The following is a 26,724-nucleotide window of genomic DNA, read 5'->3' on the forward strand; positions in this document are numbered from 1 at the left end:
ATGGCTACATAGAGACATCCTGTCATGAAATGTAAAACCCAAACCAAACTAAACCAACAACAAAACTAAAAAGTAAACACAAACCCACAAAGCAAACAAACATATATACATGAGGGGCTAGAGAGATGGATCAAGTTTGGTTCATAAGAATCCACATTTTAGCTCCAAAAAATCTGATGCCGTCTTCTGGCCTCTGAATACACCAGGTGTGCGTGTATCCACATGGTACACATGCATGCATTCAGGCAAAACACTCTTACACATAATAAATCTTAAATGAAATATTAAAAAATGGAGATATTTTTGTTTTGTGTGGAGAAGTTGTATATTTATGTGTATCTGGTTTTGTTTTGTTTTGAGACAAGGCATTATTCTCTTGCCCAGGTTGGCTTTGAATTTCTGGGCTAAATTGATCTGTTTTAGCCTCCAAAGTAGCTGAGACTACAGAATAGAATTATATCAAGAATAATAATAGTAATAAAAGTAGAACCATCACTGAGTTCTACAGAAAATACAAGAAACTGTAGTCATCTCTTGCTGTCTAACTAGATAGGATCGATCATATGCCTCATGAGTCTAGAGCATATAGTTTGTGTGCCTGTTTGGTCTTAAGTTAGTTTTCAAAACATATCATCTGAACTGGTTGTGGACATGCATGCTGGAATTGTCACAGATACACCAGTAGATAGACAATATAAATGGTGAGAATTTTGTCCCAATAGACTACTTCTCTAGAGAGAAACCTGCTGGTGTAAAGGAAAACACACATTCAAATTGGCCTAGGAACCTAGCCTAATAGTGCTAAAACGACAACCCAGGAGAATAGTCATAAATATAGCTCATTTTCTCCTCTTGTATATCTAAGAAAATACTGCAGGACTCTGAGTTTTACTTATTTAGCCTCATTTGTCTTCTATGTCTTATCAGATGTTAATCCACAGGTGTTAACCCTAATACCAGCACAGCCTTTTTTCCTGATATGCAAACCTAGTTTCTTCTCCAAAAACACTCAACGGTTTCTAGATCTAAACCACTAGATTGGTCCTCTTTTTTTCCCCCCCAGAAAATCATAAGGCAACGTTCAGAGAAGAATCTGACTTAGTCATAGACTTAGTCGTGGAGTCCTAGTTCTAATTTTTCTTTCTTTCTTTTCTTCCTTTTCTTTCTTTCTTCTCTTTTTACAACAGGATATCACTAAAAATCATGGGTCTCTGCCTCCACAGACTTGGAGTCAGCACACCCAACTCTGAATCAATTAATATATTTCATATTCCTCTTCCAACCTAATATCCAGGTAAGAAGCTCAAATTCTTATATGCCCAACAGAAAAACCAAGAAGCCAAAAAAACAGGGAAAGGCAGGATCTCTGATCTCTCTTTTTTCCAAAAGAGTAGTTCTGTCCATTTTAGTTTCCCACTCAAGGACTGACTCAGAAGAAAGCACCTACACCTGCAGCCCACCATTTCGGAGTTTCTTACACGTGTTCTTCCTGCCAAGTTTAGCCAAAGGGAGCAGGCCTCCAAACCAATCCTTCCTCTAGGAGTGCTCAAACCCCGCCTCCCTGTGCAGGGCTCGCTGCCTTTGTTCTCCCCCGCACCGTTTCCCGACTTGGGCGCTCCAAGCAAACCGAGTGGCAGCCGGTGATTGGTGGTCGCGGCGCAGCCAATCAGAAGGGGGCACCTCACGTTAAGGCACGGAGTTTTAAACGCAGAGCCGAGGGGCGCGCCCGCGCTGAAGGCTCAGGCTGCGGGGTGGTGCCGGTGTGGGCGGGGCGCCACGGCTCTCGCCCTGATTCGTGCGGGGATTGGACGGCCTGCGGCTTCCTTGCCTCTAACCAATCACCGGGCTGAACTTCCTGGAGGTTTTGGTGCGCTCCAGCGTCGCTTGGGAGGTCGGCGAGTGCTTCGCTGTGGTGGGTGTCCGCAGGCCTCCCTCCGCACCTTACCATGAAGCTCCGGAAAGCTTGGCTGTTGGTCCTGCTCTTGGCGCTGACACAGCTGCTGGCTGCTGCGAGCGCCGAAGATGCGCACGAAGGTGAGTGAGTGGGCGGGCCGGAGCTGGGTGGGAGCAGCTCTGGTGGGTTGCAAACCTTGCTGGGGCCTGACAAGGTGCTTCGCTCACACCTCTGCGGAATTAGTGACCCGGGAGCAACGAACTTGCTGGAGTTTCAGTGTAGTGCCCAAGCAAGGGGTGTGGGCCTCATGAGTTCCTACTCGAGACTAGGACGTGGAGGGATGTGCCAAATGCCTGATCCGCAACTGGTCTCTTCACCCTCGAGATTTGCCGCTTTGGCGAGTAAAATTTCCTGGAGAATACTCTCCTGGAAATACTTTCCAAAACCGGTTTTAGAAACGAGACGTAGGCGGGATGGCCGCTAATAGGACCTGGTAGAGGCAGTCGCAGATATTGGGCATCTATATCAAGAAGTAGGAATAACCCAGGCTTTGCTTTTGTCTTTTGTGTAAACTGGTGCTACCATTCCTTTTACAAACACTTTATTCAGCGCCTCTTTGACAGTTGCTGCACAGGGTTTTGAGGGTTGAGCCTGGCGATGCATGTACTCTAGTAGGAACAGTATATGTAATTCCTAGACATTATTTCTGCACCCTTTTTTTTCCAAATCCTCTAACCGAAAACATAAGAACTTTGAAATTAGGAAGTACTATTTAAACCACTGTTCCTACAGAACAGGTCAGATCGACACCTTTCCTTTACCCTTCTAACCACTAACTTGTTGCCTACTAGGTTTAGTCTAATATAAATAAACCCCATTTTTAAAGTTTAGCGTGTAGGGGGAATGTGAACTTTATACTCTTAGGTTGAGTAAGATTCACGTGGATCATTGATTTATGAGTCTTTGCCCAGGTAGGAAAGAGTAGAAATTGAAGAGACTGCTGACTGAGTGCTCATTTCCTATCGAGACCCAAAATATATTGAAACAGAAAGAAGGCAGACTCTGCATTTTAAGCAAATTTTTTACTTTTCATGGCAGAATAGACTTTGTGGGTAGCACATGAAACTAGTGTAGTTGGGTGTATACTTTAAGAACGTGTTAAAAAAAACACTTGGTTGTGAGACCATAGTCTATTTTAGGGGTCCATTATGTAGCTTGGAGCTCATCATATAGACCAGGCTTCCTTGAACCCAAAAGCTCTGCCTGCCTCCGTGCAAGGGTTCAAATGCCAGGTGGTGTGAATTCTTCAGAGGCCTGTGTGAGTGGATGTCAAAGGCCTTGGGTCACTGGTGCTTTTCCTGGGGAAAGTTTGTTCTTGGTGAACCCAGGAATCTCTGGGGTGTCTAGGCCAAAGACAGCCCTCTCAGGCTGTCCTCAGGCAATGTGGTTTAGTGATAAATCAGTTACCCAATATGTGCAAGGTATCAGATTCCATCCCCAGCACTGCAAAGGGTGGGTCATCTATAGTGATTGAGCATTAGTTAACTTTCTCTTTTTGTTGTTGTTCTCTGTTTACTATTTGATGCTGGCCTGATGATTGTCTTCTGTCCAGCCAGTACTAGCTTCTCCTTGGCAAGGAAGATGAAGAAGTGGGGCTATCCTTACAGAAAGTAACTACCAGTGCGTGGCCTGGTCAGGGATGCAGTGTGGTCATCGGGGTTGTTGTAGACAGGGTATGAAGATGGATATGAGACGTTTCATTTGGTTTATGCTGAAAAAGATCACATCCCTTTAGGTACTCGAAAGGTTTGGATCTGCTTTCTAAGCTAGAATGTTTGACTTTAAAAGTGAAGTTCAGGGGTTGGGGATTTAGCTCAGTGGTAGAGCGCAAGGCCCTGGGTTCGGTCTCCAGCTCCGGGGGGGCGGGGGGGAAGTGAAGTTCAATCAAGGGGAGGTAGATAGGGTTAAAAAACTAGTGGTTGGAGATGAAAATCAGTGGTGTAGCAGTTACCTCAAATGTGCAAGACCCTAAGTTTGATCTCTATCACAACAAAAAACAACCCCAAGAGCTGGAGAAATGGTTCAGTGGTTAAGAGTGTGTTCTGCTCCTCCAGGGGACCTGAGTTTGATTCCCAACAACAAACATGAGGCAGCTCACAACCACCTGTAGCTGTAGCTCCAGGACGGAGCCTCTGGGAACCTGCACGCATTTGCACATACTTACCCGAGATCTTAGAAATAAAACCTAGAGGTAAACACTCAGAAACAAAATCTCACATTAAAATTTTAAAAGTTTAATTTGAGATAACCAAGCATGCATGGTTTCAGGTTTTTTGATTTTTTTATTCTGATTCTTTTCTTTATATTTGTTTGTTTGTTTTTGGGGGTTTTTTTGGTGTTTTGTTTTGTTTTGGAGATAGGAGTTCTCTGTATAGCCCTGACTATCTTGGAACTCACTCTGTTCCAAGATCTCTTGGCCTTGAGCTCAAGAGATCCTCCAGCCTGTGCCTTCTGAGTGCCAGGATTAGAGAGAGGTATGCCTCCCACCGCCAGGCTAGGTTACTTTCATGGTACACATAAGTTTTCCTGTAACTGGGTGGACTATCCAGATTCCCTTCCTCTCCTAGCCATGTTCCCTAGCTTGAAGGGGACACAAAATTTCATGCTTTCTCTCTAGTCCCTGACTAGAACAAATAGCCTGCAGCCAGGATGAATGTGGATGACCATAAATCCTACCTACCTTCTCCAGCCTCCTAAATGCACTGATGTGGTGGCCACCAGGCAGAAGTTGCAATGCATCCTTCCATCCAGCAGATCACTTAGGGAGTGGGACCGATTCAGTTTGTCTTTTAGAAAGCCACTATGATTAGTGGGCTACTTGTGTAACGGTCCATGAAGTCCTGGCATTGGCCAGTAGGTGCTTCCTGTTAGGTTGTAGTAGGCAAAGCTCTTGAAGTACTAGCAGCATTGAGCTCGGTGAACTTAGTGTCAAATATTGAGGGTCCCCAAGGATTTGTTGGTGTGAATGTCAGTACATATGATGTAGATTATCAGTCTCGATCGAGAGTGAATTCAGCCTGATTTGAGAGTAAGAGAATAAGCTTGGACACCAGCCTCCTGGGACAGCAGCCAATTGGCTTTCACTAATATCCACAAGCTGTGTATTATGACTTAATTCTGGTTCTTTCAAAGTATGTCAGTAGACCAGGCACTGTTTTCTGAGCACCACAGAGCAGAGGATTGTTATATTTGGTGCGACATGTTTACCCTCCCCGTCTCCCCGGTTCCTGATCATTCTGGAAAGATGTGAACAGAACATTGTTGAGGACGCTGTTCTCTGTTTCCTATGGAGTTGTCCAAAAAACACATATCATGGAGCCCTTGCACTGTCAAATGTCAAACTCAGTCAGGGACCCACATCCTCTCTACTCTGCTCCTCCTGAATACCTGAGAGCCTGTCCCCTTAATTCCTCTCTGTCTTCAACACCTGTTTTGATGGTGCCCAGAAGGAGGAAGCAACGGGCAAGAAAAGCACAAGCCAGCTTGGTTTTTACTCTGAAAGTGGGCATATTAGAGCTATTTCTCTTACGTCTAACAAAGGAAGAATGTAGGCCTCAGTTGAGGAAAGGGTATACAATGTAGGAAATGTCATGGAGTGGGGGAAAATGAGTAAGATGAGTAGTAGAGGTGAGAGGGAGCTAGGATTTTTATATTGATTTTGCAGGTTGGTCAAGTCTGTTAATCATGATCAAAGCTAACCCAACAACCCCAGAGCTTCAGAGTTGTGGAAGATCAATGTGGGGGATGTGTGGATGAAACACGGAGGGCTAGGAAGAGTCTCCATGTACCCACAATTATAGAGCCAGCATTGGGTTACTTAATACATTCCACAAGTCTCAGGGGTTCCAGGATCCTGGGAACAGGTTTCAGGCCTTGAGTGCACTCAGTTCCAGACAGTAACTGGCAGTGTTCTTGACTGAGCTCCTGAAAAAAGAATTGGCCCTTTGACACACTCTGGCTTCAGGGAGAAAGGAATAGTGTGCTTGCTGCACATGATCCGTTGACCGCCATGATAGGCGGCGGAGAAACTAGTCAGGGAAGCCCCAGAGTCTCATGCTTTGTTGTATCTGCAGTTTAGAAAGAACGAATTAAAAATTAACACAGGAATACACTCCTGCATCCTGGGGCTGGGGGTGCGGGGTGGGGAGGGGCAGTGTGTTGCTTCCAACCCAGTATAGTTTTTCGTGGGTATTTGATACACGATGGTTCCCTGAGTCTGTAAAGTTGCCATTGTTTCAAAGTCTTTTCCTCTCAGTGTATTACTCAAGGCTGGCTTTCTAAGGAAAACATGCTTCTCTTCCAGCCATCTCCTGAAGGAACAGCTCTGTGGGCTCTTTTTAAAGAATATGAAATAACAGCTATTTCAGAAGTAGAATTTATGTATGTACCAGAGAGTAAATCTTGGGTATCTGCACATTTAGAGGGGACAGGCAAGTAAAGTGTCCTGGGAAAGGTTTATTGAGATTGTGGAAAATGGCAGGAGAGTGGACTTTGATTTCATGGCATGCCGATCCTACATCTATGTCCCTACTCAGAATGTAAAGTAGCCATATGGTTAGTGTACAGAGGTGGAGCAGGGTCTCTAGAGAAAGGATACACAGCCACCACGACTATTTTAATTAAGATTTGGGCCTTTGGCATAGTTGTAAAGGAGAAAGTCCTGAGTTTCCTAACCAGCGTGGGTATTTTCTGGTCAGATGCTTCAGATTCAGAAAATCCCATTGAGGATGACGACGAGGAGGAGGAAGATGAAGAAGATGAAGATGACTTGGAAGTTAAGGAAGAAAATGGTGTTTGGGTCCTAAACGATGAAAACTTCGATAACTTTGTGGCTGACAAAGATACAGTGCTCCTGGAGTTCTATGCACCGTGGTAAGCACGAGCTCTTGCAGCTCGACAGTTCTGTGGCTGACCTCCTCAGGCCATCCCGGCCCCCGTTGAAATGATGGCTCTGGCCACAAGAACTCCAGCTCTTCCTGTTTTTTCCTACTGCTTTATTTTATTATTATTATTATTATTATATTTTATTATTACTTTTTTGTTTGATTTTTTATTTTATTTTGTGCGTGTGCTATAGCATGCTTGTAGAAGTAAGGACAACGTGCAGAAGTCATGTTTCCAACCATTGTGGGTCCAGGGTCTAGAACTGGGATCTTCAGTCTTGGTGGCAAGTGACTTACCTGCCATGCCATCTCACCAGATCTAGAACTTCACCTTGATGTCGAGGTGTTGGGAACTGGAGACTAGCATTGGGTAGCCTCCCGTCAGCACTCATCATAGAATAGTAGTGAGTTTCTGAACAGGCTGGCAGAGGCAGCTCCAGGTGCAGGCTGCTGGCCAAGGGGTTATGTTGTCATCTCGTTTTTGTTCTTTTCTACAGAGCTCTTTTCCTGTTTTGCCCCTCATGCTTTCGTGCGTGGGAACTGTTAAATTCCTCCCGCTTCTCTTGTGCTGTTTTGCATTTCATAGGCCCTCCCTTCTGTTCTCTTCCTTCTGTGCACTCTCTGTTTCACTTCTGAGGTGATCTCACGTTATTTATTTAGTATGTGATTTAAAACCATTACTTTCTAGAAGGTAAGTGATCCTTTTAGCAGTTTTGAAGTTTTATTTGTATTTTATATATCAGCTATTTTACGTCTTTTTTTATTGCAAAAGCAATTTGTTGTGTGTATGGTATCTAAACTACAAGTCGTTCCAATAAAGCCTCTGTTTTTTGAATGACTTGCTTGGATTTCAGTCTCTTTGAATGTAGGTAATTCTTTTTCTTCTTAAATTTCTCAGGTGTGGACACTGCAAGCAATTTGCTCCAGAATATGAGAAAATTGCCAGTACTTTGAAGGATAATGATCCTCCCATTGCTGTTGCAAAGATTGACGCGACCTCAGCATCCATGTTGGCCAGCAAATTCGATGTGAGTGGCTACCCCACCATCAAGATCCTGAAGAAGGGACAGGCTGTTGACTATGACGGCTCCAGGACCCAGGAAGGTGAGCTCCAGGATGTGAGCTGCTGGGGAATGGTACCTAAGGAACACCACTGCTCTAGGATGTGAGCTGACCCTCTTTTGAATACGTATCCATACTTGAAAAAATATAAAGGAAGGAAAAAAATAATAGGCAGCCAGCTTTGATACCAGGCTTTCTAGCCTGCTTTGAAACCTTTAGAGCTGCATGTGCTAGAGTGGGCCCCTCATCCCCTTGGCCATCCCATTCATTCCTTCCCCAGTGATTTTCATAATGGTTGTTTCCTGGTAAACTGGCTCAGGGCCTCTGTGCGTGGGTGCAGTCTCCTTGGTTCTTGGTGATATCTGTAGTAAAAAGGACAGTTTACAGCCGTTGTCCTAAGAACCACTTATTTTTTATTTTTATTTATTTCTTCTGCTGGGGATCAAACCAGAGTAACTCACATGATACGTAAACATGCTACCACTTACGCTAACTCCGGAGCTTTGGCCCAGGTATATCTGTCTATTTATTTATTTATATTAACTATTTTTGTTTGTTTATTTTATTTTATTTTTTTAAGATTTATTTATTCATTTATTATATATAAGTACACTGTAGCTGTCTTCAGATACACCAGAAGAGGGCATTGGATCTCTTTACAGATGGTTGTGAGCCACCATGTGGTTGCTGGGAATTGAACTCAGGACCTCTGGAAGAGCAGTCGGGTGCTCTTAACCGCTGAGCCATCTCTCCAGCCCTTATTTTTTATTTTTGAGACAAGGTCACACTGTGTAACCCTGGCTGTCCTGGGATTCGCTTTCTAGACCAGGCTGGCCTCGATCTCATAGAGATCCCCATGCCTCTGCTTCCTGAGTGCTGGGATTAAAGATGTGTGCCATTAGCCTGGCTAGTCTCTATTTTTAAAAATGTATTATTTTCTGCTCCAGTTATTGACTCCATTTCTGAATGAAAAACTATTACATTTTTTAATCTGCATGTGTGGTGATTATGGGCATGCTACAGTGTATCTATGAAGACCAAGGACAACTTGCAGGGGTTGGTTTTCCTGCCATATGGGTCCTGAGGATTGATCTCAGGTGTTCAGGCTTGGTGACAAGAGCCTCAAGCCACTGAGCCATCCTACCAGGCCCTAGATACACTTCCCACTGAGCCATCTTCCCAGTCCCTAAGTGCAGTTCCCAGGTGATTCTGCTGCAGGCCGAGCAGTAGGAGCTTCTGCTATTTGAAATTTTCTAGATTTTTGCCCACATTTCACGATGCCTGTGATCTGGTGCTAAGATGTATGTGATTGAGCTTGTAAATAGTTTATACATGCTGCGGGGTTGACTAATATGTATCTGTGTAGTTACTGTTCTGATCCTGTGAGGAGACACAGTGACCATGGGGACTCTTAGAAAAGACATTTAATTGGTACTTGACTTTGCTCAGGGTTTCAGAGGTTTAGTTCCATCAGCATGGTTGGGAGCACAGTGAGAGGCAGCAAGCACTGGAGCAGGTGCTCAGAGGACATCCTGGTCATCCATTCAGTCTCATGGTTTTCTGTTGTTTTATTTTTTTTAGAAATTGTTGCCAAAGTCAGAGAAGTTTCCCAGCCTGATTGGACACCTCCACCTGAAGTCACTCTTACATTGACCAAAGAGAACTTTGACGATGTTGTAAATAATGCAGACATCATTTTGGTGGAGTTCTATGCCCCATGGTATGTTGACAGTCAGCTTCATGAAATTATGATACTGAGTGTCCAGAACTCTGCTAAGCACTGGTGAAAGGTTGCAGTGCACAGCCAGCAAGGTTAATGCAAAGTAAGGTTGAGGCAGCAGTCTGGGACTATAAGGGAAATCACAGGAGGAATGCATATGGAAGGAAGCAAGTCCTTACTTTAAACTTCATTAGTGTGTGTGGCAGTAGGAGAACAGCTTTGCGGAATACTTGCTCTCTTCCCACTTTTATTCTGGATAATTGAACTCAAGTTGTCAGCCTTGCACGACAAGTACTTTTACCTGCTGAACCATCTTGTAAGCTTGTTTTTTGGTTTCTTTTTTTTTTTTTTTCACTGCACAGCTAGCATTTTATTCAGATAGCAGTCTCATTACACATGGTCCAAGATAAGAACTCAAATCAGAAGTTAAAGATTGGTCTTCAAACATTATAGCCAACAATGCCACGTTTGCCTATGATCTCTCCGATATAAAACCACATCCACACCTCAGTGGCCACCAAACCATTCAGCACAGCTTCCTTAACTGTGAGGTGTTTGAAGTTACCAGTTTGGGCAATGTGAATTATATTTTTCATGCTCTGAATAGCTGTAGGGATTTCACCAAGGGTTGGGGGAACCAGCTCAACCCTGGCATAGTGCCAAAATGTGGCCAATCGAGGCTTCGAGTAAGTCACGGCAGCGGCCACCATCGACGGTGCCTTGTCCGCGAGGTTACGGATGAAGTTGGCCATGGTCTAAGGTGGAAGGTTCGTCTCCCCGAACCACCGGCTGAATGTGTTTTTTGGTTTCTTAAGATGGCCTTGCTATATAGCCTAGATAGGCCTAAAAACTTGGAGCAGTTCTCCTGCTTCGACCTCCTGGGTCCTGGAATTTCAGGCATGTGTTACCTGAATGGAAAAATACTTGTAGGGAGATGACTATAACTCTGAGAGCCTCTGGACTTCCCAGGAAATAATCTGTGGCACCATCTTGGTAAATTCTTCATTCCTTAGCCAGGGGCTTTGATTTTTTGAGCAGACTTAGCATTTGTTTGCATGGGTCACTTAGACTAGAATAAAGTCTATATTATGAATTGTGGCTATGAACACTGGGCTAAAGGGTGGTGGAGCAAGCCTTTAATCCAAGGACTTGGGAGGTAGAAGCAGATGGCTCTCTGGGAGTTTGAGGCCAGCCTGCACTATAGAATTTGTGTGGCCTTATGGTTCCAGAGAGTTCCAGGAAAGACAGGATTACACAGCGAACCCTTGTCTCAAAAAATCAAAAATAAATGCATAAATAAAATAAGAGTGCCCGCAGGTGTCTGCATGGATGAGGCCCCAGAGTGTCAGCAAGGGAAAGAAGTTTGCTGTCTTAGAATCAGCAGGCAGAGGCTGATGCATAGCAAGGGGCTAGTCTGCCCTGGCTCTGGGCAGGGCCAGTATGAACCCAAACTTGTGGCTTTCTGGATTCTGCAGCAAAAACCTCTATATCTATTCCTTATTGGGTATACAGATGCAATGACAACACAAAGGGGTGGCCAAAAAAAAAAAAAAATGGAGGAGAAGGAAGGAAATAATGTAGTGCCCTGGGGGAGCAGACAAGCCAGTGGCACCTTTGTAACCCAGCTTCAGTGCTGAAGAGATGCCAGTCCTTACATTGCTATTTTGTCTTTTTTTTTTTTTTTTTTTTTTTTTTTTTTTCCGGAGCTGAGGACCGAACCAGGGCCTTGTGCTTGCTAGGCAAGCGCTCTACCACTGAGCTAAATCCCCAACCCCAGTCCTTACATTGCTATAGAGGGGGCCTGACATTGTAGGTGGGACATGACATTGTACTAGTGGGTCACCATTCTGGTTTATGACTGTTCCTATTATTTGCTGTGAGGAAAGACCATAACAGAGGCAGTGCATAAAAGAAGGAGATTGTGTGGCCTTATGGTTCCAGAGAGATAAGAGTCCATATGAAGGCAGCGGACAGCCTGGCAACAGAGGTAGGAAGCTGAGGCCCACAAGAACGAAGCAGAGAGGACAAAGTAGAAAATGGTGGGAATCTTTTTAACTCTGAAAGCCCACTTCTAGTGACATACTTCCTCCTACAAGGTTAGAGCCTCTAAGCTTCTCCAAGCAGCATCACCAAAAAGGGACCAAGCATTCAAATGGGAAACGGGACATTTCATTCCAGTCTCCACAATGACCACTCAGGAGCTCTGTGTAGCAAACTGTGCACCTAGCAGGCTCATTAAGCACCTCCTATGCTCGTGGTACCTAAGAAGAGAGTTATCCTTTACTTGCAGATAGTTTACATGTTGTACCCTTTAATTAATTGAGTTTCCCAAGGATGTGGAGAAGACAGTTTTTATGTTACCTAGGGGGACCTGAGAACCTAAGAGCAGATACAAGTTATCAGGGTCTCATGGTATAGATTGTTGAATTAATTAACTAGTTAATATTTTGCATGGTGGTGTGTGTGCTGCCAAAGGTTAAATAAACCTGGGTGCCAGTCAGATAGGCATGTGCTCTTCTGCTACTCTGGCCCCTTGACAGTCTGTGTCAATCATGATCTTAATTGCAAGTACCTCTTGCTCTTGTTCATCTCCTGCTCTGGTTGGTTTGTAGACTAAGAATTTGTTACACTCTAAGTCTCTGTGTCATTCACATTGTTACCTCTCAGCTAACCTGTTACCGTGTCTATACTTAATGTGAGATAAAGGCCAAAATAGCATTAGCTGTCACCTCCTCAATGAAGCCATTCCTGATTTATATTTTTGACAGCCCCCAGGTCCTAAATCTTCTCCCTTTTTAGGATATTGGCTCTCTTGCTTTTGTCCTTGTCTTTCTACCACAGTGTGTTGTGCTCCTGTCTACACACACAGGCCTCTAGGATGTGAATGCCAATGACAGGAATCTCATGCTCTAACAATTTAGCATGTCTGTGGGGCCTGTCTCATCATTCTCACCGAGGAGACATTCCAAGATTTGGTGGATGTAACTGAGTTCCTTGGGACTGTGGGATTGGTTTCTGTACCTCGTTTAGCTAATAAATGAATCCATGTGGGACATATGCCTGATGGAATTGACTTCCTTTTGGCAGGTGCGGACACTGCAAGAAACTTGCCCCTGAGTATGAGAAGGCTGCCAAGGAGCTCAGCAAGCGCTCTCCCCCAATTCCCTTAGCCAAAGTTGATGCCACCGAACAGACAGACCTGGCTAAGAGGTTTGATGTCTCTGGCTACCCCACTTTGAAAATATTCCGCAAAGGAAGGCCTTTTGACTACAATGGTCCACGAGAGAAATATGGTATGGCTGCTGCCTTTCTCACAGTGTGTGGAAAGGGAATGTCCTTTGTACAGCTGGGAGCTGGAGGATGTGGTCAGCTTCAAGGACCTTCCTCAGACATGTGCTCTGCTCCTAGGAATTGTTGACTACATGGTTGAGCAGTCTGGACCTCCTTCCAAGGAGATTCTAACCCTGAAGCAGGTCCAGGAGTTTCTGAAGGATGGAGATGATGTAGTCATCCTTGGAGTCTTTCAGGGAGTCGGTGACCCAGGCTACTTGCAGTATCAGGATGCTGGTGAGTATGGCCCTGCCAGACTCCTGAGGCTTTGGGGAAGGCGGCTGTTTTTGCATAAAATTAGCATAATAGTTGAGTTTTTGTTTAGTGTACTTGAAGTCCTGGACTCAAAGTGTAGCACACAAAAACAGCAAGAGCTCTTAAGAGTGCATTGGTGGGGTTGGGGATTTAGCTCAGTGGTAGAGCGCTTGCCTAGCAACCGCAAGGCCCTGGCTTCGGTCCCCAGCACAGGAAAAAAAAAAAAAAAAAAAAAAAAAAAAAAAGAAAAAAAAAGAAAAGAAAAAAAAAAAAAAGAGTGCATTGGTGTAGCAAATGCTTGATGGAAAAACCAAGGGAGTGAGTACGTGAGGGCATAAGCTCTCCAGCCCTGGTTGGGCGGTTGGGCAGGTCCCTGTGGCCGGCTTAGTTGGTGGAGTATATAATCACATGTTAAATGTGAGACCAACTGTGCCGACTCCCCCATCTCACAATCACATTAATTCAAGTTGTTTGCCTTCCTCCTCTCCTGGAAGGAACAGCTCAGACCTTGGAACAACACCTCTGACTTGGGCCTGAAAAAGGTCCTGGCTCTTGCTAGTTTCTCAGTCTGGTCACAGACTGACTCCATCAGGCCAGTGTTTGTGAGTCTTAGGATCTTCCTTAACCACCTTTTCCTCATTGCCCCCTTCACACAGCACTAGTGTAGTCTACTTCATCACTAAGTGCCCTTTCAGCTTGTCGCTTGTCACCTTGTGCTGATCTCTCTGTGGCATAGCAATGGTTGTGCATACTTTCTATTCAAGCTGCTGACTTGTTTGCTTTGAGACAGGACCTCTCTGTGTAGCCCTGGTTGTACAGTGTAGACCAGACTAGCCTCAAGCTCACAGAGATCTGCCTACCTCTGCTTCCCAGATGCTAGGATTAGAGATAAGAGCTACACCTAGCTCAGTCTGGTGTTTTGTCAAAACTTTAGAGCTCAGTTTAATTCATGTTTTTTTGGTCTTCACTGGTTAGTTAACTACCATCTGTTCTTGATTAATCAAGAAATATTTGCCCAGGGAAAGTCTAGCCTAGCCAGGTGTCTTAATCATCAGGACCAAGAAACAAGTTGGGGGGGAAAGGGTTTATTCAGCTTACACTTCCACATTGCTGTTCATCACCAAAGGAAATCAGGGCTGGAACTCACACAGGTCAGGAAGCAGGAGCTGATGCAAAGGCCATGGAGGGATATTAACTGACTGGCTTGCTTCCCCTGGCTTGCTTAGCTTGCTCTCTTTTAGAACCCAGGCCTACCAGCCCAGAGATGGCACCACCCACAATGGGCTGGGCCCTCCCCACTTGATCACTAATTGAGAAAATACCTTACAGCTGGATCTCATAAAGGCATTTCCTCAAGGGTGGCTCCTTTCTCTGTGATAACTCCAGCTTGTGTCAAGTTGAATAACAAAACCAGCCAGTACACCAGGGCTTTAGCTAAATGCAGAATTCTTAATCTCAGGAGGAGAGCTCAGAACCTCTGGGTAAGGTCCTAGGAGTATGTGCTACCTGCATGTTCTCTGAGAGGTGCTCTAAGATGGACACTTAGACACTGCCTTCGTGCTGAACTTTATAACTGGTTCCTTTGTGTGCTTAGGAGCTGCATACTGTCCGTTCAGAATTTACACTTCAGGCACTTGCTTGACCAGTGAGGATCATAAAACTGTTATTTAATCGATTTAATATATTTTGTTAATTTGTCAGCTAACACCCTGAGAGAAGATTACAAATTTCACCACACTTTCAGCACTGAAATAGCTAAGTTCCTGAAAGTCTCCCTGGGGAAACTGGTGCTGATGCAGCCTGAGAAGTTCCAGTCCAAGTATGAGCCCAGGATGCATGTGATGGATGTTCAGGTGAGTGAGGGCTCGTCAGAGGTGGGAAGCACTTGTACCATGCCAGGTCCTGACATTCGACCTGCACAGCATCTGGACTTTGAACTGTGGAGAATTTTCTCTGCCTACTGGGTGTGGCTTACCTGTCTTAGTCACTGTTCGTATTGCTGTGAAGAGACACCAAACTCTGAAAAAGGAAAGTACTTAACTGGAGGCCTGCTTGTGGTTCAGAGGTTTAGTCCATTATCATCCTGGCAGGAAGCATGGTGAGAGGCAGCAAACATCAGAGCAGGTGATGAGAGGTAAATCTTCATCCAGAGGCAGAGAAACTGGGCCTGGCTTTCAAAGTCTTAAAACCCATCCTAGTGATGCACCTCATCCAAAAAGGCCAAAGTTCTTATTCTAATTCTAGAAGAGTTCCACTCCTTTCCATTCACCCCACCTTTCCCAGCCTTTTCTTCTCACCCCACTTGTAAGCTTCAGGGTAGAGGATAGGAAACCAGTCAGTGAGTAGGTGTGTTGTAGTTTTCTCTGATGATGCTGGTCCCATTGTGCTGAGACTCCTGGTGTTTGAGCTCTGGATTTTTATGAGACCCTCTGGGGCAACTGGACCATGCCACCAGACAGAAGAACTAGTAAGGTTGAGCAAGCCCAAAATCCTGGGAAATGTCAGAATTGAGAACGGTAGGCATGGGGCTAGCTCCCTGTCAAGCTCTACTTGTCCTAGAACACATAACCATTGAGAAGCCATGACAACACCTGGAGTCCTTCCCCATACAATAGAGCATCCCTAACATCTCACGCTGAGCCAATGGTAAGCATTTACCCCTGGATCACACCCTTCTCCCAAAATATTTATAAGGTCCCTATCCACATGGAATAAAGTACATGAGTTACTTCACCAAGAATTGTCTGAGAGTGGCTGTTTTATTGAACTGTAACACTCTGGGTTAGAGTTTTGTCTCCTGGCGAAGCATTCATCTCTAGGTCTTGGACTGGCCTAGCAGGCTGGGCTAGTGCCTTTCTACCCCCACATACCCTGCTTGCAGCTGCCACTCCGGCTGTCTGCTTGCTTCCTGCAGGCAGCTCTAGTGGTGGTTCTGTTTCTTGCTGCTGCTTGCTGTGGGCTGCCACTGCTGCCACTAGCATTAGTGCTGCTTTGGTAGTGGGAGAAGGCCCCTGCTACCTGAGAGCTATAACACTTTGGCTGGTCCAGCCAGATTGGAACCCAAGGAACCTTTGCCTCCTGCCCCCCCCAGCTGGAGGACCAGAGCGCCTCAGAAGTTATCTCTTCTCGTTCTGAGAATGACACCTGGAGGCTGCATCATGAACTGCAGTCTTCCTCCCCTGAGCAGCAGTAACACTCCCAGTGGCAAAAGACTGACAGGAAAGAAAGAATTGGGGGAAGGGAAGCAGTCAACACCACGTGGGCAGCTATGAACTTCTGTCTTAGTCAGTGTTCTGTTGCTTGAAGAGACACCACAACCAAGGCAGCTCTAAAATTGGGGCTGGCTTATAGTTTCAGAGGTTTAGTCCATTTTCATCTTTGCAGGAAGCATGGCAACATGCAGGTGTGCTGGAGAAGAAGCTTAGAGTTCTACATCTGTATCCAAAGACCACAGACAAAAACAGACACTAGGCCTGGCTTGAGCTTTTGAAACCCCAAAGCCGCAGTGATAAACTTCCTCCTCCCACAAGGCCAGGACTAATCCCTCTCAAGTAGTGTCACTCCCTGGTGGCCAAGCGTTCAAATACATGAGCCCATGGGAGCACTTCTTCCTCAAAGCACCACACAACCTCAGAAAGATCACAGTGTATTTGGTCCTTATCCCTCTCATTCCTGGCATGGTCTGCAGACCCATTGGTTTCTTTCCTGTGCAAGACTGTAGACCCTCATGGTCACACACTACTCTCATATGTTTGTGCTCCCAGGATAGGGCCCAGGTCGATGGTTGGTTGGTTGATTGGTTGGTTTTTGGGATTTTTGAGGTGAAGTTGAAATTTTATTTTAAAAGGAAAGATTTTAATATAGATCTAAGGGCAGGTATTGAGGGAGACCTAAGGATAGGATAGTAGTTTATCCCCAGAGGCTTGCCAGGAGTCACCTTGGTATGTTATCTTTTTAAATTTTTCTCAAAATAGAGTCTCAATATGTGTATCTGGCTTTTCTGGAACTCACTATATAGAACAGGCTGGCCTCAAATTCACAGAGATTCCTCTGCCTCTGAAATGCAGGGCCTGGAGACCACACTGCTCCTAGCAGTTCAGCACATTCTTAAAGGGATGCTTAGCCCAGAAAGGTTACAAGGTTAAGTTCCGTGTAGTTTGCAGCCCATTGCTGCTTCCCTGCTCTTGGTTTTGCTTCCTGAGTGAACCCTGTCTCAGGTGATGGGGATGTGATTAAAGACTTCATTTGGGGGGTTGGGAATTTAGCTCAGTGGTAGAGCGCTTGCTTAGCAAGCATCAAGGCCCTGGGTTCAATCCTCAGCTCTGGGGGGGGAAAAAAAAAGACAAAAGACGTCATTTGGTCCTTCGCCACCTGGATCTAAAACTTATGCCTTGTTGCAGCTTCCTGGTTGCTTTGCCATCGGCTCCCTGACTTCCCCATCTATACAGGGACCCTGGGCTCATTGTGTTGTCTCTGCTGTATGACAAGTGTAGAACTCTGAGAAAGCAGGTTAATAAGCTTGTGCAAGTTTCTTCATCTATACAGTGGCTGTACCTACATTGGTGGTTGTGAGACAGTATCTGGAAAGGGGTTGATTTCAGTCTTAAGTGTGAGCCCTACGGACCTCCAGTCTCCAAAACCTGAGTTGTGTCCCCTTAGAAACTGTCACTCTGACACATATTTTAGGTGCCATGTAAGCTTGGGTTCCTTTGACACTGATAAAACATCTCACCGGAAGAACCGTATGAGCCATCATTAAAGGAGTTCAGTGTAGAGCCTAGTTAAGTATAGCTGTTTGTGTCTGAAACACCAGTGTGCTAAGCCCCAGGGAAAAGAGGTGGTCTCGGTGGTTGAGCAGCTTGCCAACCGTGTAGCTTTGTCTGGCTCTAAATTGTAATGTGAGGCTTCGCTGCTCTCTAGTACAATCTGAGGATTAAAGGTGTGGCTTCTTGTGGCCAGCTGCAGAGGTTTGCCTGGCCACTTTTTGGCTGGAGTTTTATCTCACCTTGACCTCTGTAAAGTAGATTTCAGGGCTCCTGTGGAGCTCCTTATCTGAATGTGGAAAGACCTGCCGTCAGTCCATGTGTGGTTACTGTCTAAGACCCTGCGGTTTTTTCTCATTGGGCTTTGGAGTTCCAGTCAGAAGAAGGTGTGTTGGCTGGGGGGAAAGTGAGCTCACCTGGCCCTCCTGAACATTTCAAAACAAACACCTATGCCTGACAGTGACGCTGAAGGCATGTTAGCTAAATCGCCTTTTCATTGTGCTTGCTCTCATCTATGCCCTCTTTGAAACAGGGCTCCACAGAGGCATCAGCCATTAAGGACTACGTGGTGAAACATGCCTTGCCCCTGGTGGGCCACAGGAAGACTTCTAACGATGCTAAGCGGTACAGCAAGCGCCCCCTGGTGGTTGTATACTACAGTGTGGACTTCAGCTTTGATTACAGAACTGGTGAGAGACCCTCAATGCCTTTCTAGGGTGGGGGCTATCACTTTTAGAAATCTTGCTCTAGGGCTCTTAAAGTCAGTGGGCATATTTTTGCCTATAGCATAAGATTTTGAGTTCTGAACTGTATAGTACCCTTTTTCCTTCCTGATTTAGCAAAAGGGGAGTTAAGAGTCAAAACTAGGGTTAGAGAGTTGCTCAACAGGTGAAAACATTCAATGCCAATCCTCAGGGCCAGAGGTCAATCCCCAGGACCTACATGGTAGACAGAGAACCAGCTCCTACAAGTTGTTCCCTGATCTCCACACATGTACTCTTATAGTGTATAATATAAATAGCATATTTATATTACTTATAGTATAATAAAAATGAAAGCAAAATAAACAACGAAGAAAATAGATGGTTAAAAAAGAGTCTAGCACCGTCTTAGAGACAATATAGCAGATCTGATGCTGAACTAGCTTCTCTCTTCAGACAGAGCTGGGTTGCCAGCACCCAGCTCTGCTGGGACTTAGTTGGATTTCTTTCCTTAAGCCACCTGCTCACACAGTATCACAATACCAGAAGTCCTTTTCTGTCCAGTTGAGGTCCCTCTGGGTCTTGTCAGAGAACATTAGTGTCAGAATCTTGAGTCTCACAGCCCAGGGCACGAAAGTTACTCTGCCCAGCCGCTTAGCCCTCAGCCTGTGTCTGTTTCAGCTACTCAGTTTTGGCGTAACAAAGTCCTAGAGGTGGCCAAGGACTTCCCTGAGTACACATTCGCCATTGCTGATGAAGAAGACTATGCCACAGAGGTGAAGGACCTGGGACTGAGTGAGAGTGGAGAGGACGTCAATGCAGCCATCCTAGATGAGAGTGGGAAGAAGTTTGCCATGGAGCCTGAGGAGTTTGATTCAGACGCTCTCCGGGAATTTGTCATGGCTTTCAAAAAAGGTAAGTTGGGGCCACACATGTCTGTATCACAAAGACAGGTGACTTCCTGGAACTTCCAAACCAGCAAAGAACTCTGTCAAGAATGAATGATTAAAAAAGAAGGTTGCACACAATAGAGGAAGACACCGAGACACCTAATCTCTCCATAGCCTACAGAAAAGGCGCAGTAGGTCCCTGTTACTCCCCTCCCACTCCTAAGTCCTCTCTAACTCATTCTCTGACTTACCTGAAGAAGGACCAATATGCCCCCCAAACTCTGAGGAACTGAGACAATTTAAATGTTATTTTGAACATTTGGGAGGTTTAGTTTTTCCTTGTTTTGGCAAGTCTTCTAGTATTTGCTTTGAAAGCAAAAGCCAGATGAGGGCTCGTTCAGTAGCATCAGCCTATGGTGAGACGAGGATTCCAGGAGGCACCTTCAGATCCATCCCCGACAGTGCAGAGTCGGGTACAGCTAAAGCCTCTGACTTCAGAACTTGACCTAGAGCCTCTCTGTTGCCCACCACTTGTACTCAGGAGTCTCACTCTAGGTTTTCCCTCTCCTTTCCCTCAGGCTTGGGAGAATGAAGACAGATTCTCTGTTCTTTGATCGTTCTTGCTTTTTGAGACAGGGCCTCACTGTATCTTATGTTGGCCTCAAACTTGTGATTCTTCTGCCTCGGGCTCTAAAGTGCTGTCATTGTAGTTATGTGTCACTGTGCCTCATGATTCCTTTCATTGTTTTTAGTTTAGTTGATAGGTTTTGCTTTTATTTTTAGGAAAAAGGGCAAGTATGACTTGGAAACTTTTCAGAGCTCTTTGTAACAAGCTTTTGAACACAAGGAACACTTGCTATGGGATTCCAGGTCTTTATTGTCCTGGCTGAGCATAGCACCTAATTCTCATTGCTGGCCATTTGGTAGTATACCACAGCCCTTATCTATTTTGGGTATTCAATTTTGGCATCACAAAGTTGATGTTTTCCCCACAGGGTTTTTGGACTCAGTCCTAGAGCTCTCAGTAGCTCTCCTGCATCGGTCAGTGTCTCTGTTAGACTGGACTTTGTAGGGACTGGGAGAATAGAAGATAGTTTTATTATAGAATATTGCCCATTGTTGGGGAAGGTTTTTTTTTTTTAAGATTTGTTTATTTATTATATATAAGTACACTGTAGCTGTCTTCAGACACACCAGAAGAGGGCATCAGATCTCTTTACAGATGGTTGTGAGCCACCATGTGGTTGCTGGCAATTGAACTCAGGACCTCTGGAAGAGTAGTCGGGTGCTCTTAATCGCTGAGCCATCTCTCCAGTTTTACAGGGACTAATTCCCCACCGTGAGTGGGACTAATAACTTCTGGTAGCCAGTAATTCAAATCGCCTCTGTGCCTTGTTCTTACAGAGTAGCAGGATCCATGGTGTGGTGTGTACTGACGTCTCCTCCTCTCTTTGTGTTTGGCAGGAAAACTAAAGCCAGTCATCAAATCACAGCCAGTTCCCAAGAACAACAAGGGACCAGTCAGGGTGGTAGTGGGGAAGACCTTTGATGCCATTGTGATGGACCCCAAAAAGGACGTCCTCATTGAATTCTATGCACCGTGGTGTGGGCACTGCAAGCAGCTGGAGCCTGTCTACACCAGCCTAGGCAAGAAGTACAAGGGCCAGAAGGACTTGGTCATCGCCAAGATGGATGCTACTGCCAATGACATCACCAACGACCGATACAAGGTGGAGGGCTTCCCCACCATCTATTTTGCCCCCAGTGGGGACAAAAAGAACCCAATTAAGTTTGAGGGTGGCAACAGAGATCTGGAGCATTTGAGCAAGTTTATCGATGAACATGCCACAAAGAGGAGCAGGACCAAGGAAGAGCTTTAAAGGCCTGGCTGTGTGCAGAAGGTGGAGGGATCAGACACTGTAGTGGACAGCTTTGGCCACCAAGCAAGCAAGCCATCACTGAAATGGCAGGATCTTGCCCCTTTTTTGTTATATTTTATTAATGCCACCTCATGCTCTGATACTGAATAGCCATGAATGACTTGATAGTTTAGATCAGATTTTTATGGAGGATACATCTATTTTTATCATTTTTGGGTCTTTTTTTTTAACTATTTGCTTTAATATTTCTTCAAACAAGTAAGTTTTGGATCTTCTGTTTAAGAATCTTTCTTTTTTTTTTTTTTTAATTTAAAGTTTAAAAGTCTTTGCCAAACCATGTCGTTTGCCTTTTATTTTCTTGTTCAGACAACTTTTAGCTTAAAAGTAGGTGACTCTCAGTATGTTTGTTTCTGATTTCTCCCTGCTGATGACACCAAGTCAGGCTCACTCCCCCCTGACAACTGGCTAGCATGGTATTTCAGCCTGATGTTAGAGCCATGTTTGTGTCCAGACTGAACAGTATCTCATGCTGGACGGACATAGCCATTCCAGCTTCTGACACACCAGGATGTTGGGTAGTAATGAGTATGGCCACTGCTGGTTCCTCCAACCAGTTCCGCTGCTAAAATAAAATCATCTGACACAACTTAGAAACTTTGGGGTGGTAGAAAAGTTGTAGTAGGCTGCTAATAGTGTTGGGGGGGAGGGGCAGATAAGATAACCCCAATAACTGATAGAAAGCTGGGTGTGGTGGCTCACACCTTTAATCCCAGCACAGAGGCAGGCGGAACTGAGTTCAAGGCCAGACCAGTCTACAAAGTGAGTTCTAGGATAGCCAGGGCTACATAGAGAAATCCTGTCTCAAAAAAACAAAAAGCCAGCTTCTAAGAGATTCTGAGGTACACAGCATGATCAGGGAGAGACACTTCTTCTCAGCAGCAGGGCAGATCAGCCTCTGATGAACTAACTGCCTTGCAGGCCTTTTTTTTTTTTTTTAAGATTTATTTATTATGAATACATAATCTTCAGACAGACTAGAAGAGAGTATCAGATCCCATTATAGGTGGTTGTGTGCCACGCTAGGAATTGAACTCAGGACCTCTCTGGAAAAGCAGTCAATGTTCTTAACCACTGAGCCATCATCACTCTAGTCTACAGAGGCTCTTTATTGTTAAACAAAAGGCAAGTCAGTTTCCACATACCAAAATCTCTTACCTGATCTAGGAATTGTCTGAAGGAAACATTACCTAAGGAATTCTCAGCCATACAAGATTTCCTGGTTCACCAGAAATGTCTCCAGACTAAGTTACACAAAGGGTGTGTTTCAGGAAAATCTTTCAGGAAAAGCAACTCCATAAAACCTAAGACAACAATCACTATTTACAAAAGGTTACTTCAAAGCCTAGGTGCCATCACTCTGGAATTCATGGCAGATACAATGGGTCTGCTAAAATTCTACAGTAACAAAATAAAGGATGAAGCAAAAACTGTCATACTGAGGTTGGACATAGCAGCCCACCAGGAGGAAAAGAATCCCTGGAGCAGGCACAAGAGTCAGAGACCCACTTGTTCTCACAGTCAGGAGTCCATAAAAAGACTAAGCTAATGTATAATATATACACAGAGGACTTGGTGCAGACCCGTGTAGATCATGTGCTTGCTGCTTCAGTCTCTGAGCTCCTATGGACCTTGCTTAGTTGATTCAGAGCCCCTTGTTCTGGTGAGTATATGTATACACACACACACACACACACACACACACACACACACACAAACAAACTAGTTAAGCATCCTTTTCCCTTGTGAGTGTGCTATGACAGAAGCATGAACATGGATATGCTTGTTTCTTTCCACAGTGTCATAATGTATAACACATTTTCAAGGTACATAGGTTCAAGGACAGCAGTTAGCTAGATAGTCCTGCATTCTTTGGTAGCCCTGGCCATGGTGAATGCAGATTCTTTATTTCCAATCTTCATTGCTAATAAGAACTTTCAGACTATACATTACACATCACATTAAATTTATAGATAGCTGTATACATGTATATATGTGGGTTGAAGAACGGCTACAAAGAGTAACAGAGAAAGCAGCTTTGAAGAGGCCTCCAAACCAAAGCTGGGAAATGAGAAGAATGCAATGTATGTGTGATCTGAAGAATCTGTAAAAGTGTCTTATTCACCTGAAGTAATGGTTGTCTTCAAGGCTTACTGTCTCTCTGCTAACCTAGGCCTAGTACTAATCTAATCTAGGCCTAATATGTTTTCAGCCTCTGAGACTTGCTGCTAAATAAGTTCACCCTTTCTTGTTCTGTCTGAACTCTGGCTGGCTGATTCAACTCAGCTGTTCTAGCTCAAACACCTCCAAACAAACTAACACACTCTCCCTCTCTCTTTCTCCCTCTCCCTTTCCCTCTCTCCCTCCCCCTCTCCCTCTCTCTCAGCTTCTCCTGAATTGCTCTGCTTGACCTCAAACTCTTAGGTATTCGTTCTATTCTGTCTCCTCATTCTCTGGCTTGTTCTGTCTTCATCTGTGTCTAGCTTGTTCTCTGCAACCTGTCTCTGTTTATGTCCCTTAACTAGCTTCTTTTTCCTCTCCTTGTGAGAGTTGGCCATAGCTTATTCTGTGAAATCTTTCTCTAACCTGTCACTTTGCCACTCAATTACACATCACTTTCAAACATGGGTGCATCCTTCTACAAACTAACTTTACCTTCATTGTTTGAGATTAAAGGTGTGTACTAAGGGTGTATTTGTATTCCAGTCAGAGGGATAAAAGGTGTGTGCTAAGGGCTAAGCCATGTAGCTAGAAAGCCTTTTCCCCCAGTAAATACCGCAGTCTCAGGGTTCACAGTGTGGTCAAATACCCTGGAGCGGCTGCAGTGACTGCAATGTCTGGCAGGTTTGTGAGCAAGCTGCAGAAGGGAAAGGGCGGGACCCACCCAGTCCTACTTTAGGTAAAGGAACAGGTCGGTGTATGGACAGCATGGCCCAAGCAGCTGAGCTAGAGACTGGAGAGACACCAGTTTCAGTAGGCCATGTCAAAATCAACACTGGCAGATTGAGTTTTTATTTTGTGTGTGTGGGTGCTTTGCCTGCATGTTTATCTGTGTGCCATGTGTATGTCTGGCACCAACAGAGGCTAGAAGAGGGTACAGGACAATTTTAAGCTGTCACTTGGATGCTTGGAACCAAACCTAAGTCCTCTAGAAGAGCAGTTAACTCTGTTATCACTTAACTGTGATACATCTCTCCAGGCCCAGGTTGTAATTTCTTGGCACACACCACAAACACACAGGTTTGTGGAGACTGTTGGCATCACAGTGCTAGGTACTTCCATCTCTATGAGTTCCAGGTAGAAGAGTTAAGCTCTTCCCTTAGTCTGGTGTGTCCAGTAAGTTCTTGGGCCTGGTTTCCCTGATATGATATGTACACTTAATGTTCTCCTCTAGTCCAAATTCACCCCCACTAAACTTATAAGATGGCACTCTTTCTACTCCCAGAAGTAAGTCATTTGTTAGTTTGTGCCATGTGGGTAGTGCTAGGCAGATAGTGTCTTCAAAATGAAGTCACAAGGAGATGGCCTATCAGGTAAAATTACTTGCTGACAAACCTGGTATCAATCTGAGTTTGATCCCAGGATCCTCACAGTGGAAGGAGAGAACTGACTCTCGCAAGTTGTCCTCTGACTTCTGCAGGCATGCCATGGCTCATGTGCACCACACCCGGCATATTCATACAGTAACTGATAAAAATGCCTACCACAGGGTCCTGGAGAAATGCTAAGTGGTTAATAGCACCAGCTGCTCTTCCAGAGTTCCTGATTTCAATTCCCAGCAACCACATGGTGGTTCACAACCATCTGTAATAGGACCTGATGCCCTTTTCTAGCATTCAGGTGTACATGCAGATAGAACACTCATATACATAAATAAATCTTTTAAAAAACTGCTGCTTTATACAGTAGAGTTACTTAGAGCAGGGCACAGACTGATATCAACACTCCTGGAGCCAAAGGCCAATCAATGTGGGGGAGGACATTTTCACTACTAGCATGCTATTTCCTATTGAGAGCTAGAGTTGAGGAAGACAACTTTGTTTTAAAGATTTTGCTTTGGGGGCTGGAGAAATGGCTCAGCTGTTTAAAGTGCTTGTTGCTTTTCCATAGGATTCAGGTTCTGTTCCCAGCACCCACATGGTGGCTCACAACCATCCATGCCCCAGTTTCAGGGGTCCAATGACTTCAGCAGGTACCAGGCACAGGCACGTATGTCACAGTTCACACACACACACACACACACACACACACACACACACACACACACACACGCACGCACATTTTTAAAAGACTTTATTTTTACTTAGGTGTGTACATGTGTTTATGTACACATTAGTGTGGGTGCTCACTGAGGCCAGAAAAGGGTGTTGAACACACTGGAGCTAGTATTATAGCCACCTGGTGTGGGTTCTAGGATCTTAACTTGGGTCTTCTGGAAGAGCGGCAAATTCTCTTAACCACTGAACTAGCTCATTGGTCCAAGAAAGACAATTTTAAAGTACAAATCCTAATTTCTAAGTCATCTTCATACTTCTACTACAAGTCTGAAGTTTGACCTCAAGTGGAGAACTACTAATGATTTTTGGCAGGGAAGAAATACAATCAGCAGGAGAGAGAGAAACAACTTAGGACACTTAGCAAAAGCCAGACCTGGTGTTGGAGAAGGGCTAAGTGAGCTGGTAGAGAGGCTCTGTGGTATTCGTTCATCTTCCAGGCTGAAGCCAGAGAGGAGTGAGACTAATGTAGCTCAGGGCTTGTCTGGTCAGAGGAGAGCTAGAATTTGAGTGCAGGTCTGGTTTGTACTGTTGTACCTTCCTGGTAGGAAAACCCCCGACTAGGAGCCAGAGAGATTGGCTTCCTGCAACAATGTAGCGTCCATCAGGGCAGGACCTCCAGAACTCCAAAGAACAGATGTTAAAGGTGGATAGATAAGATAACCGATAGGATGTAGGGTGGGCACTAGAGACCATACTCAACCGAAATCGAGTATTTGTTAGAGACCTACCCAATATGCCACCACTTTCTAACTGAGGAAACCTCCCAGGCAGGTGATAGAATTTTTCAAAGAAAAATTGAGATGAAATTGACCAGTGATTAAAAATTGACATTAAGGGTCAGGTGTGGTGGCACGTACCTTTCTTTAGTCCTTGCTTTCAGGAGGCAAAGGTAGGCAGATCTCTGTGAAATCAAGTCCAGCCTGGTCTATAAAGTGAGCCCAGGACAACCAGG

At 44.9% G+C, this 26,724-nt stretch overlaps 2 protein-coding genes across 2 annotated transcripts; one reads left to right on the plus strand and one right to left on the minus strand.

The window, feature by feature from the left end:
* The first annotated feature begins 1,735 nt into the window (after positions 1-1,735).
* On the plus strand, positions 1,736-21,775 carry Pdia4 (protein disulfide isomerase family A member 4). Its single transcript, XM_032906630.1, has 10 exons — positions 1,736-2,034; positions 6,652-6,826; positions 7,736-7,941; positions 9,481-9,619; positions 12,707-12,912; positions 13,028-13,186; positions 14,906-15,057; positions 18,500-18,656; positions 19,350-19,583; positions 21,023-21,775. Exons 1-10 carry the CDS (start codon positions 1,947-1,949, stop codon positions 21,436-21,438), a joined length of 1,932 nt encoding a protein of 643 aa, XP_032762521.1. The 5' UTR covers positions 1,736-1,946; the 3' UTR covers positions 21,439-21,775.
* On the minus strand, positions 9,975-10,419 carry LOC116903879 (ATP synthase subunit g, mitochondrial-like). Its single transcript, XM_032906631.1, has one exon. The coding sequence runs from the start codon at positions 10,369-10,371 to the stop codon at positions 10,060-10,062; it is 312 nt and encodes a 103-aa protein (XP_032762522.1). The 5' UTR covers positions 10,372-10,419; the 3' UTR covers positions 9,975-10,059.
* Positions 21,776-26,724: the final 4,949 nt, after the last annotated feature.

The sequence above is a fragment of the Rattus rattus genome, chromosome 6 (assembly GCF_011064425.1).
Source record: "Rattus rattus isolate New Zealand chromosome 6, Rrattus_CSIRO_v1, whole genome shotgun sequence".
Lineage (NCBI taxonomy): Eukaryota > Metazoa > Chordata > Mammalia > Rodentia > Muridae > Rattus > Rattus rattus.

Bases quoted from the DNA above. Each gene is read 5' to 3' on its own strand.
- LOC116903879 (XM_032906631.1), bottom strand. From the start codon at position 10,371: ATGGCCAACTTCATCCGTAACCTCGCGGACAAGGCACCGTCGATGGTG.
- Pdia4 (XM_032906630.1), top strand. From the start codon at position 1,947: ATGAAGCTCCGGAAAGCTTGGCTGTTGGTCCTGCTCTTGGCGCTGACA. The intron at 2,035-6,651 runs GTGAGTGAGTGG...TTTTCTGGTCAG, and splicing joins CGCCGAAGATGCGCACGAAG to ATGCTTCAGATTCAGAAAAT. The intron at 6,827-7,735 runs GTAAGCACGAGC...TAAATTTCTCAG, and splicing joins CTGGAGTTCTATGCACCGTG to GTGTGGACACTGCAAGCAAT.